At 37.8% G+C, this 13,999-nt stretch overlaps 1 protein-coding gene across 1 annotated transcript in view; it reads right to left on the reverse strand.

Annotated features, from left to right (window-relative positions):
• The window catches only part of PPARG (peroxisome proliferator activated receptor gamma), a 49,443-nt gene that overhangs the window by 34,673 nt on the left and 771 nt on the right, over positions 1 to 13,999 (reverse strand). The window contains exons 2-4 of the mRNA XM_077821329.1: positions 11,339 to 11,566; positions 8,733 to 8,902; positions 2,910 to 3,048 (exon numbers count right to left, since the gene is read on the reverse strand). Of these exons, the coding sequence (XP_077677455.1) occupies positions 2,910 to 3,048; positions 8,733 to 8,902; positions 11,339 to 11,566 (537 nt within the window). The remainder of the gene's footprint in view (positions 1 to 2,909; positions 3,049 to 8,732; positions 8,903 to 11,338; positions 11,567 to 13,999) is intronic.

A 13,999-nucleotide genomic window follows, 5' to 3' on the forward strand; every position in this document is an offset into this window, starting at 1 on the left:
GTTAGCCTAACAATAATTGCTTTTTGCTTTTTTCTTCTAAATTTGTGGATGCAGCATGGATTGGTAAATATTAACACAATGGACCTTTCAAATAGGGTCCTTTTAAACCTTTAAAAGGGTCCCTATAAATCACAAGTTTACATAAAGACACAATTAATTTAAGTAAGGAGTTCTGGTGAAATTATAATCCAGGAGAATTAAACTCCTTAAACAAAGGATCTGTCACCACAACCTCACAATGCATTTTTCCTGCAGTAAATTGCTGCACATTTTGGTAACAACATACAGTTAGAAAGTTTTGCTACAAAATAGTCTCAATTTACAATGCGTAGTCTAAACTACAGTACACAGGAGCTGACTTTGTGTAAATTGTAATTTCAGTGAGAAAGAAAATTTAAGCAAGCTTCTGATTAAAATTACGGGAACCCCTGATGAGAGATACATAGCAATAGAAGATGAACAACTGTGCGTTAAACAGTGTCTAGTGATTATGGGTAGAGAAGGAAAGGAAAACAACATCCAAAGCATGAGAATACTTTTTTAACCTCCACTCAAATGTTACAAAATGTGACAAAATGTGGTTAGGATCCTGCCTCCTGAAAGTGAGCTATTCATGAATATCTTCATGACTTGGAACCTTCAGACCCAATGAGTCGCATTCTACATGGGTATAAAATCCAGAGAAATTCAATGGCATTACTCCAGTATATACTGTTGCAAAAGAGATCAGAATTTGGCCCAGTGTGTGTGGTGGCTTCCAGTCCAGTTTTGCATTTCTATATGTCCTCACAGCATGAAGCTTTGTCTTTAAAGGCACAAATTTAATCTTTTATTGTCAAATCTATTTTTTAATTTATACATGGCAAGGTGACCTTCTGCCATGGAGCAATATAAAGATATCCTGCCTAGCAAAATAGGGAAAGATATTACTTAAGAAGATCTGAGTGCTTGAAAATATACACTATTGGCAAAATTCTCCCTTGGACATGCACGTGGCTCACTCTGACATCAGTGGAAGCCATATCCCTCATCTACAAGAGTATCTGGCACACGTCTTGAAAATAATAACAGCAGCTCTCTCCCCCTGCCCCGCCTCCCCCGAGAACATGGTAAAATTACTATAAAAATACCCAGAGAAGTATTTTCAAAATGAGATTTATTTTTAAGAGTTACTGTTGCATCCCAGAAACTTGAAAACCATATTTTCCATTAGGAAAACATTTCCCATACCAATGTATTCACTGAATTCACTGTATTAACTTCAGAAACCACAGTTAAGCTTTCCTCTTGGGAACAGTGCACTAATTTTTTTATACTGAGAATAATGAAAGTCCTAAAAAAAACACAGAGAAATTATTTTCCCAGTCATGTTTGCAATTCTTTACTCTTAGAATTACATAAGTCTCTATGTTATGACATTTAATTCCTGTTTTTACTTGGCTTTGCCAAGAAAAAAGAGTGAAGAATCTTCATATGGCTCTCTCCCTTCGAAGATTCTGAAATAAGTATTTTTCAAAGGAATTCAGATACTGACTTTAAAGTTCACAGGGACCTTCTAGATTTTCCTGTGCCACAGAATAGTATCATACTATGTTAGGATTTTAGTGCTATCTGCTTACATAGTGTAAGGGGTTCAACTGTAAAATTGTACACTTCTTTATAGCCTAAGTCCAGAGGGTATACAAAAAGGAAATGCTGTTTGGGATTCACATTTGCGATTAAATTTGCCTATAGGTGGTGGAGAGGCCAGAGAAAGCTCTCAAAGCTCAGGAACTGCAGTCGTCCTGCTAGGTGGTGGGAGGGCATCTCTAGAATGCGTGTGCAAAGGAATTCCACACTCCTTCCAAACAACAGTGCCAGCTCTACACATACCAGAAAGAAAGAGGAAGATTAGGGGTGGGCCAGTAGTGTGACCACTTGGTTTGCAATTATGCACATCTAATGTCCTAGTGTGAGGAGACTTTATTACCATTAATGCTACCAAACTTGGATAGGTGTTCTGTGCAGCAAATTGAAATTATTATTATTTACACACTTTTGGTAAATTCCACACTACACAGAATATATTTTCCAGAATTAAGGTTAATACTCACTGGTTTTGGCCCTAAATGCAAAAGGCTGGTGTGTTAAGGTATACAGCACAATTTAGACAGGAAGTAATACAGTGAAGCAAAGAAAGATAAACAGTTGCACTAGTGATAATTACATGAAGAATGAAAAAAATGCTTCATTAATTTGTTAAGGCCACAAATGATGGAGGATATAAAAACAGTTATCATATTACTGATCATTGCAGATCTCCTCTTACTGTCAACCCTGTTTTCTCTAGTCCTGTAATAAGACTGCAAGCTCTTCAGGGAAGGGACCGTCTCTTTGTAATACAGTAGAATCTCAGAGTTACAAACACCTTGGGAATGGAGGTTGTTCGTAACTCTGAAGTGTTCATAACTCTGAACTCTGGTTGTTCTTTCAAAAGTTTACAGCTGAACACTGACTTCACAGCGCTTTGAAACTTTACTATGCAGAAGAAAAATGCTGCTTTTAATTTAAATGAAACAAACATGGAAACGATTTCTTTCCTTGTCAAATCTTTTTTTAAACTTTCCCTTTATCTTTTTAGTAGTTTAGTAGTTTATGTTTAACACAGTACTGTATTGTATTTGCTGTTTTTTTGGTCTCTGTTGTTGCCTGATTGCATACCTCCGGTTCCAAGTGACGTGTGTGGTTGACCAGTCAGTTCGTAACTCTGGTGTTTTTAACTCTGAGGTTCTACTGTATGCTTGTGTAGTGCCTATCACAATGTGGCTGGGGCTTCCAGCAGTACAAATAATAAATAATAATCTAATTTATGATTTTCTTCAGATTAAATACTATATTTTTCAGTATGTGCTGACAATTCATGTACTTACCATTATGTGACATGCCAACTGCAAGGCATTTCTGAAATCTGCAATACTGGCATTTATTCCTGCTTTTCTTATGAATGCGACAATTCAGATCACATCTGTCATAGATTAGCTTTAACCTGATTGTTCTTCGAAAGAAACCCTGCAATAAAAATAAAGGCATGGAAAAGGATCAGTCTAAAATATCTTCCAGTGCCTCTGCGTCATTTGAAAGGCAGATTCCACTGCACTGAATATACTGTAGCTACCTTTACTTTAGAATGTGTGTTAGAACTTTCCCATTTTAAGGTTCTGCACATTTTCAAAATATCAGAACTCATTACCAGATGTAAGAAAAATTCTATGGATCATAGCAAACCCAATCCACTCTCTGAATCCAGGAGTTTAAAAAAGAATGATATGTAAATGCCTCTGGATGGGTTGCACACTCTCCAGTTTAAAGAACTACTGTTGGTGCCTCATGGAAAACATTATAAAATATTCCATGAAGAAAGACATTCTACTTCTGCATCATATATTTTCTGTCGTTATTTCCACAGTTCTTTTTACTGCATGAAAAACAGGCCCTCATAAGCCACTGCTGCTTATGCCTCACCTGAACTCATACTTCTCTATTAATTACATTAGAATTTAATTTCCATCTTCCCATTCTTTTAATTCAAGCAAATCATTACCATCCAAGCAAATCATAAGATTGTGGGATAGTTGTTGGTTTAGTTATTTTCTCTAAATACCTCTGCTTCTTCATTATCTTCAAATGTTTTTTATTGTTGGAGGCCCATGTACTTACAGAATATTTATTTTCCTTCATTTATTCTATTTCTTTGGCTGTTTTTATTGCTAAACTATTATTGTAATATTTATTTCCAGGATCTGTTTATGTTTGAAACATTCAGTTTGCTCTTATTGTTTTGAATTTACAGGTCTTCAAAATATACAACCACCTGAAAATTCTAAAATTGATGTGATAGCCAGGATAACTACTTCAAAGTGCAATGTAGCCCTGTAAAGAGACAAAGTTTTGCTGGTCATTATGGAAATTCATAATCATGTCTTTTCAGAACACTTTGTTTAACTTGAAGCCTTATAGGGGTTGAAACACAAGCAGAAAAAATATTTTGGTTTACATGGTTGTTTAGATTTTAGCATCCATTCTAAATTCTACAGCTAGATGAAGGTTTTTTGCTTGTTAGGAACAATGTAAATAATATCCAATGAATGCACATGGATGATTTTTTAAAAATCCCATTACATTGCAGCAATAGGACGATCCAAAGGCAGTGTATTTCTTAACAGATTATTGTACTTGCTGGATTAGACTAGGATTGTCTTTGACTAAGACCACATGGCATGTGCAATATTTGCCGATAATTAAACTGCTGGTCATATCTCATGGTTTAGAGTTGTATTCTCAGATCATTCATATGCAGTTTATTTTAATAAGGCATGTCCAAGTTTATTACAGTTCCTTCCTTGTTACAGCTAGTTTTTCTCGCAGTTCAGTTGTAAGCACTGTGCTGACTTCTTGTTTATATATTTGACTGTGACCGTAAGTAATCAATAACAGATGTATTGCTCTTCTGGGGATTTCTCGTAGATTCACAATTTAATCCTTTGAGTTTTTGTTTAAAACCAGAGCAGGTCTGTGCCTCTGTAATCCCCTATTACTGAGGATAGTGTAGCCCTACAACACTCACTTATCCTTTTGGTCTTGTACACTCTAAACATAGCTGGCATCAGTGGGTGCTTTGAAAGGGAGTAAATGAATTTTTAAAGTCATATGGCCTGATTCACCAATGCCCTTCGATCGTGTGTAGCCATTTACAACTGTGCAAAGGGTATAAAATGAAAATCAGAAGAATATAGCCTGAATGCTAAATTGCCTAGAGATTGACTAAAAATTTAAATTATGTAAGAGCCTGATCTTGCTTCCATTAGAATAAATTCAGATTTTATGAGTGACTTCAATGACAGCAGGATTGGGACACCATCTCTTTTCATTGACCAAACTGGGAAAATAAATGAATAGCATAAAAATAAATGAACAGCAGAAAAATAAATCAATAGCATAAATAACAAAAATTAAACTAGATTTTAAAATCCTTTGAATTTTAATATAAAGTTCTGTTTGTAATATATGAAAGGCAATTTGTTTTAAATAAATATTTTTTAACATGACAGTGCCCTTTTAAACAGAACACAGATCTCATATTTTATTGGGTGATTCTTCAGAATCTCCCAAGGCCATACTTATGTATCCTTTGTGATCTATATGATTTTGCATAGAATCCCTATGCATAGTAATTCCATGCTCAAATAATAATATAGCAGCAGGGTTATATTACCAACCACCTGACCAGGATGGTGATAGTGACTGTGAAATGCTCAGGGAGATTAGAAAGGCTATTAAAATAAAAAACTCAGTAATAATGGGGGATTTCAACTATCCCCATATTGACTGGGTACATATTACCTCAGGACGGGATGCAGAGATAAAGTTTCTTGATACCTTAAATCACTGCTTCATGGAGCAGCTAGTCCTGGAACCCACAAGAGGAGAGGCAACTCTTGATTTAGTCCTAAGTGGAGCACAGGATCAGGTCCAAGAGGTAAATATAGCTGGACTGCTTGGTAATAGCGACCATAGTATAATTAAATTTAACTTCCCTCTGGCGGGGAAAACACCACAGCAGCCCAACACTGTCGCATTTAATTTCAGAAGGGGAACTACACAAAAATGAGGAGGTTAGTTAAACAGAAATTAAAAGATACAGCACCAAAAGTAAAATCCCTGCAAGCTGCATGGAAACTTTTTAAAGACACCATAATAGAGGCTCAATTTAAATGTATACCCCAAATTAAAAAACATAGTAGGAGAAGCAAAAAAGAGCCACCGTGGCTAAACAACAAAGTAAAAGAAACAATGAGAGGCAAAAAGGCATCCTTTAAAAAGTGGAAGTTAAATCCTAGTGAGGAAAATAGAAAGGAGCATAAACTCTGGTAAATGAAGTGTAAAAATATAATTAGGAAGGCCAAAAAAGAATTTGAAGTACAGCTAGCCAAAGACTCAAAAAGTAATAGCAAAAAATGTGTTAAGTACATTAGAAGCAGGAAGCCTGCTAAACAACCAGTGGGGCCACTGGACAATCGAGATGCTAAAGCAGCACTCAAGGACGATAAGGCGGTTGCGGAGAAACTAAATGAATTCTTTGCATCAGTCTTCATGGTTGAGGATATGAGAGATATTCCCAAATTCTTTTTAGGTGACAAATCTGAGGAACTGTCCTAGATTGAGGTGTCATTAGAGGAAGTTTTGGAACAAATTAATAAACTAAATAGTAATATGTCACCAGGGCCAGATGGTATTCACCCAAGAGTTCTTAAGGAACTCAAATGTGAAATTGCAGAACTACTAACTGTAGTCTGTAAACTATCATTTAAATCAGCTTCTGTACCAAATGACTGGAGGATAGCTAATGTGACGCCAGTTTTTAAAAAGGGCTCCAGAGGTGACCCCAGCAATTACAACCCAGTAAGCCTGACTTCAGTACTGGGGAAACTGGTTGAAACTATGGTAAAGAACAAAATTGTCAGACACATAGATGAACACAATTTGTTGGGGAATAGTCAACATGGTTTTTGTAAAGGGAAATCACGCTCACCAATCTACTAGAATTCTTTGAGGGGGTCAACAAGCATGTGGACAAGGGGGATCCAGTGGATATAGTGTATTTAGATTTTCAGAAAGCCTTTGACAAGGTCCCTCACCAAAGGCTCTTAAGCAAAGTAAGCACTCATGGGATAATAGAGAAGGCGCTCTCATGGATTAGTAACTGGTTAAAAGATAGGAAACAAAAGGTAGGAATAAATGGTCAGTTTTCAGAATGGAGAGCTAAATAGTGGTGTCCCCTAGGGGTCTGTACTGGGCCCAGTCCTATTTAACATATTCATAAATGATCTGGAACAAGGGGTAAACAGTGTGGTGGCAAAATTTGCAGATGGTACAAAACTACTCAAGATAGTTAAGTCCCAGGCTGATTGCGAAGCGCTACAAAAGGATCTCTCAAAATTGGGTGACTGGGCAACAAAATGGCAGATGAAATTCAATGTTGATAAATGCAAAGTAATGCACATTCAAAAACATAATCCCAACTATACATATAAAATGATGGGGTCTAAATTAGCTGTTACCACTCAAGAAAGAGATCTTGGAGTCACTGGGGATAGTTTTCTGAAAACATCCACTCAACGTACAGCAGCAGTCAAAAAAGCAAACAGAATGTTGGGAATCATTAAGAAAGGGATAGATAATAAGGCAGAAAATATCATATTGCCTCTATATAAATCCATGGTATGCCCACATCTTGAATACTGCATGCAGATATGGCCGCCCCATCTCAAAAAAGATATATTGGAATTAGAAAAGGTTCAGAAAAGAGCAACAGAAATGATTAGGGGTATGCTGCTATCTGAGGATAGATTAATAAGATTGGGATTTTTCATCCTGGAATAGAGACAACTAAGGGGGATATGATAAAGAGCTATAAAATCATGACTGGTCTGGAGAAAGTAAATAAGGAAGTGTTATTTACTCCTTCTCATAACACAAGAACTAAGGGCCACCATATGAAATGAATAGGCAGCAGGTTTAAAACAAACAAAAGGAAGTACTTTTTCACACAACACACAGTCAACCTGTGGAACTCCTTGTTAGAGGATGTTGTGAAGGCCAAGAGTATAACAGGGTTCAAAAAAGAACGAGATAAATTCATGGAGGATAGGTCTATCAATGGCTATTAGCCAGGATGGGCAGGGATGGTGTCCTTAGCCTCTGTTTGGCAGAAGCTGGGAGTGGGCAACAGGGGATGAATCACTTGATGATTACCTGTTCTGTTCATTCCCTCTGGGGCACCTGGCATCGGCCACTGTCAGAAGACAGGATACTGGGCTAGATGGACCATCTCTTCAGTATGGCCGTTCTCATATTCTCATGCATATTTGTGTGGACACATAAAGAAGGTATGATTGCAAAAGACACTTGACACCACATGTGAAAGGAGATGAGTACTGGGGTTTGTATATCACATTTTAGCTATTATTTAAACAATGTTTCTCCTTTCCCTCCCCATCACCTCCTTTCATCACTCAGTGCTGGTTTCATAGTGTGGCTTCTCCTTATACTGTATGAAAAACTAATAAAATCATTTAAAAAAACCTATCCAAGCTTGCTAAACAAAAAACCAAAACAAACAAACAAAACCTCTGCTCCTAGAGCAAAGACCAAATGCATGGGAGAGCTAACTGAGAAACGCTGGATTCAGAGCACATTTGGGAAAGGCTCCCTATTTCTGAGAATTCATGCAGAGTTCACAGCTAATCCACATGCTAACTGACATTAATGATAATCACAGGAGAAATCCTGGAGGAATAAAATGATGTACCATCTGTCAGGGTCAGAGAAATAGCTGGGTTAAAACTAAGTTAGACAAACTTACATGAATTAGGATAGAAAATATACAATTTCATTCCTGGAGAAAAGGAAGACCAATGGTGAATCTACTACTCTACACACATTCAGTGTTAGAACAGTTCTACTTGACACCATTGAGATGTTAATTCCATTGCCACTGGACCTTCAGCATATCCGGATAGTGCTGCTGTCCATTAATATTCTATTAAAATCAGTAGAATGGAATTCTTTTTCTAGGGATATTCAGCAGCACAGCTAAGGTGACCAACCTGGAATACTTGGCAGCAGTCAAGAAATGAGAACGTGGAAATGATAGAATGTTCTTATTTCAGGCAGACACTATTGGGACAACCCACCTTACAACCTTCGCATGCATGCACGCCATAATGAAATCCAGAAGCCTTGTCCCCGCATACTCTGCATTCTATAGCCATGAGAGAATTGGAGGTCTCTTCAGGAGGTTTATTGTACAACTGAACTTTTTCTGAAAAATAAGGTGGGGAAGGAGGCTCCATTTTGATTGCACCTGCATATGTAAGAGATTTTAAAAGATTAATTTATCATCTGTTATAAAAGGTACAATAAGATGTCAAGAAATAGTGACCAATACTTTCATTATAACTAACAACCACAGTAAATAGGGCCAAAAATTCTCCGTCCTGTCTAATAATAAAATAATGATAAACAGCTGTAAATATTAGCTCCTTAAAAGGCTACAAGCCACAAGCAGCCATCTAGTAGATTGTGAATGAGGCTGAACTATGTTGAAGATGGCAGGGTCTGGTGCAGAAACGGGGCTATTGATCCAGTCTTCAGATTGGTAGTGCAGAATTGGTTTAGGTTGAGGACCTCATTGCCCTCCACAGTGGGGACTTCGTATTTATTCCCTGACATAGTTGTCCTCCATGAATCTTCCTTCCTCCCGCCCTCCCTCTGCAAAGCGTGTGTGGTACTTACTACAAGTCTAGGGCAGCAGTAGCTCTGGGAGGCAGGGATTGGAATCCCTAACAAGGTCTAAAAAACGACGACTCACTTGAGCTACTCAGTTGGATAATTTGGTCAAATAAAGATTGTGCTGGTGTTGTAGAGCCACTTCAGCTCTTAAGAAACTTCACTCTGTATTGGTAAATATAATTCAACCCCAGAGGCTGGTTACTGTTACATCTGACCCTTCTGAAAATTACTAATTAAAGTGCCCTTTATAATTCTAAAAAAGTTCAGCGAATACAAATAAATATGGCAATTCTTCATCAACCTATAGAGTTGGACATAAAAAGGAAGCGTTGACTTTACTAGATTATAAACTCATAGCAATATTACATTTTAGGAATAGGGAAACAGAACAACAAAGCAAGAAAGATAATATAACAATAAAGCAAAACCTTCCTTTTCAGTGGCAAACTCAGTATATGCTGTATGGATTAGGCTCACATTCATCAAGCTAATTCATCAAGCTAAGTTATACAGCTATGAACTGGAGGCAGAAACTATTACTACTTTCTTTCCTAACAGTTACCAAGGCTGTGATAATCTTCTCATAATGGTATATTTCCTATTCTTCTAATCCAATATTCAATCATCTTTGTGGTATCTTTGCATGAAGCCTTGTCTGCGTGATTCCATTTTGCCTGTGTCTTGTCTTACGTGCTTCAGTGACAATGAGTGTCTATGTTGTGCACAGACATCTTTTATCTGTCAGCTTCTGGTCACTGTGGGGCAAGCCGTTACTTGCTGGTATCGTCCAATAAAAGATGTCAATTGTTTCCCACAAAAGTCAAACAAGTACCTTTTTGCTCTCCCGGCACAGAGCAGACTCATGCCTACTGTTACTTTTGCACTTTACTTTGTGTGTTTACTGTTCACATTATGTAAAATCTCTAGGGATGAATCCAGTCTCCAGTGCCATGCCACAGTAACTTTGATGGGTGCTGGGATGATCAATGGGATGGGGGAGAGAGGAGTAAGAGGGCAGGAGTCCAACCCCAGGCTCCAAAGAGACAGCCTATTGGCTGGAGTATTTCTGCTTCCCTAGCAGGTCCTTCAGAGGAAGTGGAGACGGGCTGAAGGGTGTATGTGTGGAGGGATGAACTAGAGAACATGCACATTGACAAAACTTCCAGTCCCTCCTTCAAAACACCCTGTGTGTTGCTGTGCAAAGACCCTTTGGGTGCAAGTCCCTGTGCTGCACAGATGGGCACCCCCCTTTTGAAGACTCCTCCAAATCTTGCCCCCCAGTGCACAGTAGGACTATACCAGTTCTGCTGCCAAGGGCTTTCCAGACTTGCACACTGAGGGCAGGATTTGCCACTTGATAAACAAATTAATTATAAAAAGAGAATAAGAACTGCTTATGATCATTGACCATTAACAGGAGTCACATGGCTTTAAGCAGTTTTTTAATACAGTTTTTATGACAGATTTCCAACTCGCCTTATAAACAAAAGAGACAAAAATATATAAATCAGAAACTCTGGATGTTGTTGATAAAGAAGTAAATCATTCTGACATCATTTTAGAGTACCACATGGGGCTGAATCCTAAAGTTCGCTCAGGGAAGTCAATGAACATTTGCCTGGCCCACTGGCCTAAAAGAGCAGTGGTGTGATTGTCAGCAGAAGTGGGGTAACCATGTCCTTAGGAACAAGTCACCTCCCTTCAGGAGGGGAAAACTTCCATTTGGGATTTTATTCATAATTGTGAAGCTAGGGGCTGCTTTGTTTACATGCAACAATACAAAGGGAATGCTCACAAAACTCCAAAGGCCTGTCTACATTGGGAATATCTATGTCTAATTTGCTTGGTTTTTAATAAAGCTTCAAGGACATTTTACTCCAAGGGTATCTGGGAGAGAGGGAGGTTCTGAAACAAATTCTAAAAAATCTTTTGTGGAGGGTACACTTCCCAGAGAATTAAACAATTCAAATTTGGACAACCTGAAAAGTGAAAAGAATACTTTGCATACTTTGGCATTCCTGGAGCTTGATATCATATTTGTAATCAATGGCTGTCTGGTCAGTTCTTGCAAGAGGAATATCTTCATAGTGTGGTGAAGAAATACTAGAAAAATCAACAGTGGTAAAGGGCTTTATGTCAAAGGAATGGGAGTGATCATCCATGGCAGACAGATCCACTTGGCTAATTCCAAAATTAATGGGCCAAAACGGCATTTCTGTGTCGACCATTGTAATCCCTGAAAGGAAAAAAAGAAAGAAACAGACATTTTAAAAACTGCTTCTTCTCCATCCAATGGGGACTCAGTAGGTTCCCATAATTCCTGTTACTGTTAGGTGAATAATCTACACACATACACATACAGATGCATAAAATAATTATTTACTTTATATTATTACGAATAGCTAAATGACACACATCCTGCTTTTATATTTTAAAAAATATTTATACCATGTGGAGGCCTTCAAGTTACTTACAAAAATGGATATTGCTAATTTAAAGGAACATGGGACATGATTCTCATCTTTCACCATTTTTTACACCCACGTAAATTCATTGACTTTGGTGGGGTTACTGTTGATTTATACCAATCTACATGAGAGCAGAGTTATGGTGGTTTTGGTCTGCATGGGTTAATTTCTAACATTTTCAGACTCTAAATTGATTTACTAAGTATTCTGCCAGGTTTGAGCTTCCAAAAATCCTAACCATTTAAAAAAATATAATTTTATGCTATGAAAAATATAGTTGATATCAATATTATAGTACAAACAGCAGGCGGGAAGTTTTTTTCAAAAACATTTAAGTGATTAAGTCCCACTGAAGGCACTTTGAAAATTTTACCCTACATCCTCACAACCATGGCTCGAAGAAACTTCTTGTTATAAGTTTCCATACCCCATTATGTTTCTGGGTCTCCATATTTTCTCTTAAGTTTTAAAAAGAAAGGCCCAAATCAAAAGTCTAAATGTGTATAAGCCCCAAACATATTGATATTTAGCTCTCAGTCCAAAAACCTGCAGTTTGTCCTCGTCCTATCATGTGCGGAACCAAATTTCTTGATTTGAACACCGTTGAATTCCAAAGAAGTTAGAATTCTAATCTGAATTTTGCACATTGGGCCCTAACTCTACTTTTTAGTGAGTTATAAAAAGATCTTTAGATTAAAATTAGATTGAACATTATGAAACTACAATAAAGTAGTGAGCATGGGTATTTCATTTGGACTTGAGACCCATTAAAGTATATAGACTTTAAACTTTTATGTAATATGAACTTGTTTGACTTGGTTTACTTTGAACCAACTAATACTACTCTGTCATGCTGCCAAAAAGGCTGTTGTTACAAAATGGATATAATGGGTGCCGCTCTTCAATTTAGAGGAGACAATATGTGTTGCACAGATTGTCATTCTTTGTTGGTGAAGGCTTCTAGATGTGCAGGTCTCACAGAGAACCACCTGTTTGCCTTTCTGTACAGCAAGCACTGACAGTATGTTCATGCTTCTTACTCCTAAACATTAGATGAGAGGGCAGATGGCGTAACAGTAACTGATACAGAAAGAAGTGCCCTCCTAACAGCAGGGGTTCCGGATGAAGTACTTAGGCAACTCCTTAGCAGTTTCCCCAATTCCTTCCCCCAAAATCTTACAAATTTTATGGGACAGATATATGGACCCTGATGCTACTCTCAGTGAAAGCAGGATTGTGCCAATGGTAAACAAAGAATTTCTGATTAATTTCTCCAAGCCAGAAAAACCTTCTGAATATATAGTCCTGGTTGTCAAAATGTTTAATTGATTTTAAATAGTTCCCACAAAAACGTATTCTTCTTTCAGTGAGTAGGGGATCTATACATGGATATCTATCTTCAGATCAATAGGAGCATTTTATCTTCATTTTCGTTACACAGATTTCCAAATAAAAGCGTAAAAACAGTCCAGTGAAAAGAATGACCACTTGTTGGTTTGGCTACCTGACATTTTTTCTTAGTTATAAATCCATTCCTTTAATCATTCTTGCCCACCTCAAAAAACCCTTAACACATGCTTAGGGCGCTACCAAATTCACAGTCCCTGTTGATCAATTTTGCGGTCACAGGATTTTAAAAACAGTACATTTTGTGATTTCAGATATTTAAATCTGAAATTTCACCGTGTTGTAACTGTAGGAGTCCTGATGCAACTCTGAAGGCAGCAACGTAGAAGTAACGTTGGCATAGTATGGCATTGTCATCCTTACTTCTGCGCTGCTACTGATGGGGTGCTGCCTTTAGAGCTGGGCACTTGGTGGCAGCCACCACCCAGCACTGAAGGCAGCACAGAAATAAGGGTGGCAATACCACGACCCCCCTAAAATAACCTTGTGACACCCCTCCACGACCTTCTTTTGGGTCAGGAGCCCGAATTTGAGAATCACTGGTCTCCCTGTGAAATCTGGTCTTTTGTGTAATTTTACCCTATACTACACAGATTTCACGGGCGAGACCAGATTTCACGATCCGTGACACATTTTTCATCGATGTAAATTTGGTAGGGTCCTACACATGCTTAACTTCAGCTGCATGCTAACTCTATCTCTATTCAGCAAAGTACTTAAGCACTGAAGATAACGAGACTTAAGCACATGCCTAAAATTAATGGGATTTAAGCACATGCTTAAAATTAAGCACA

The sequence above is a fragment of the Eretmochelys imbricata genome, chromosome 7, assembly GCF_965152235.1.
Source record: "Eretmochelys imbricata isolate rEreImb1 chromosome 7, rEreImb1.hap1, whole genome shotgun sequence".
Classification (NCBI taxonomy): Eukaryota; Metazoa; Chordata; order Testudines; family Cheloniidae; genus Eretmochelys; species Eretmochelys imbricata.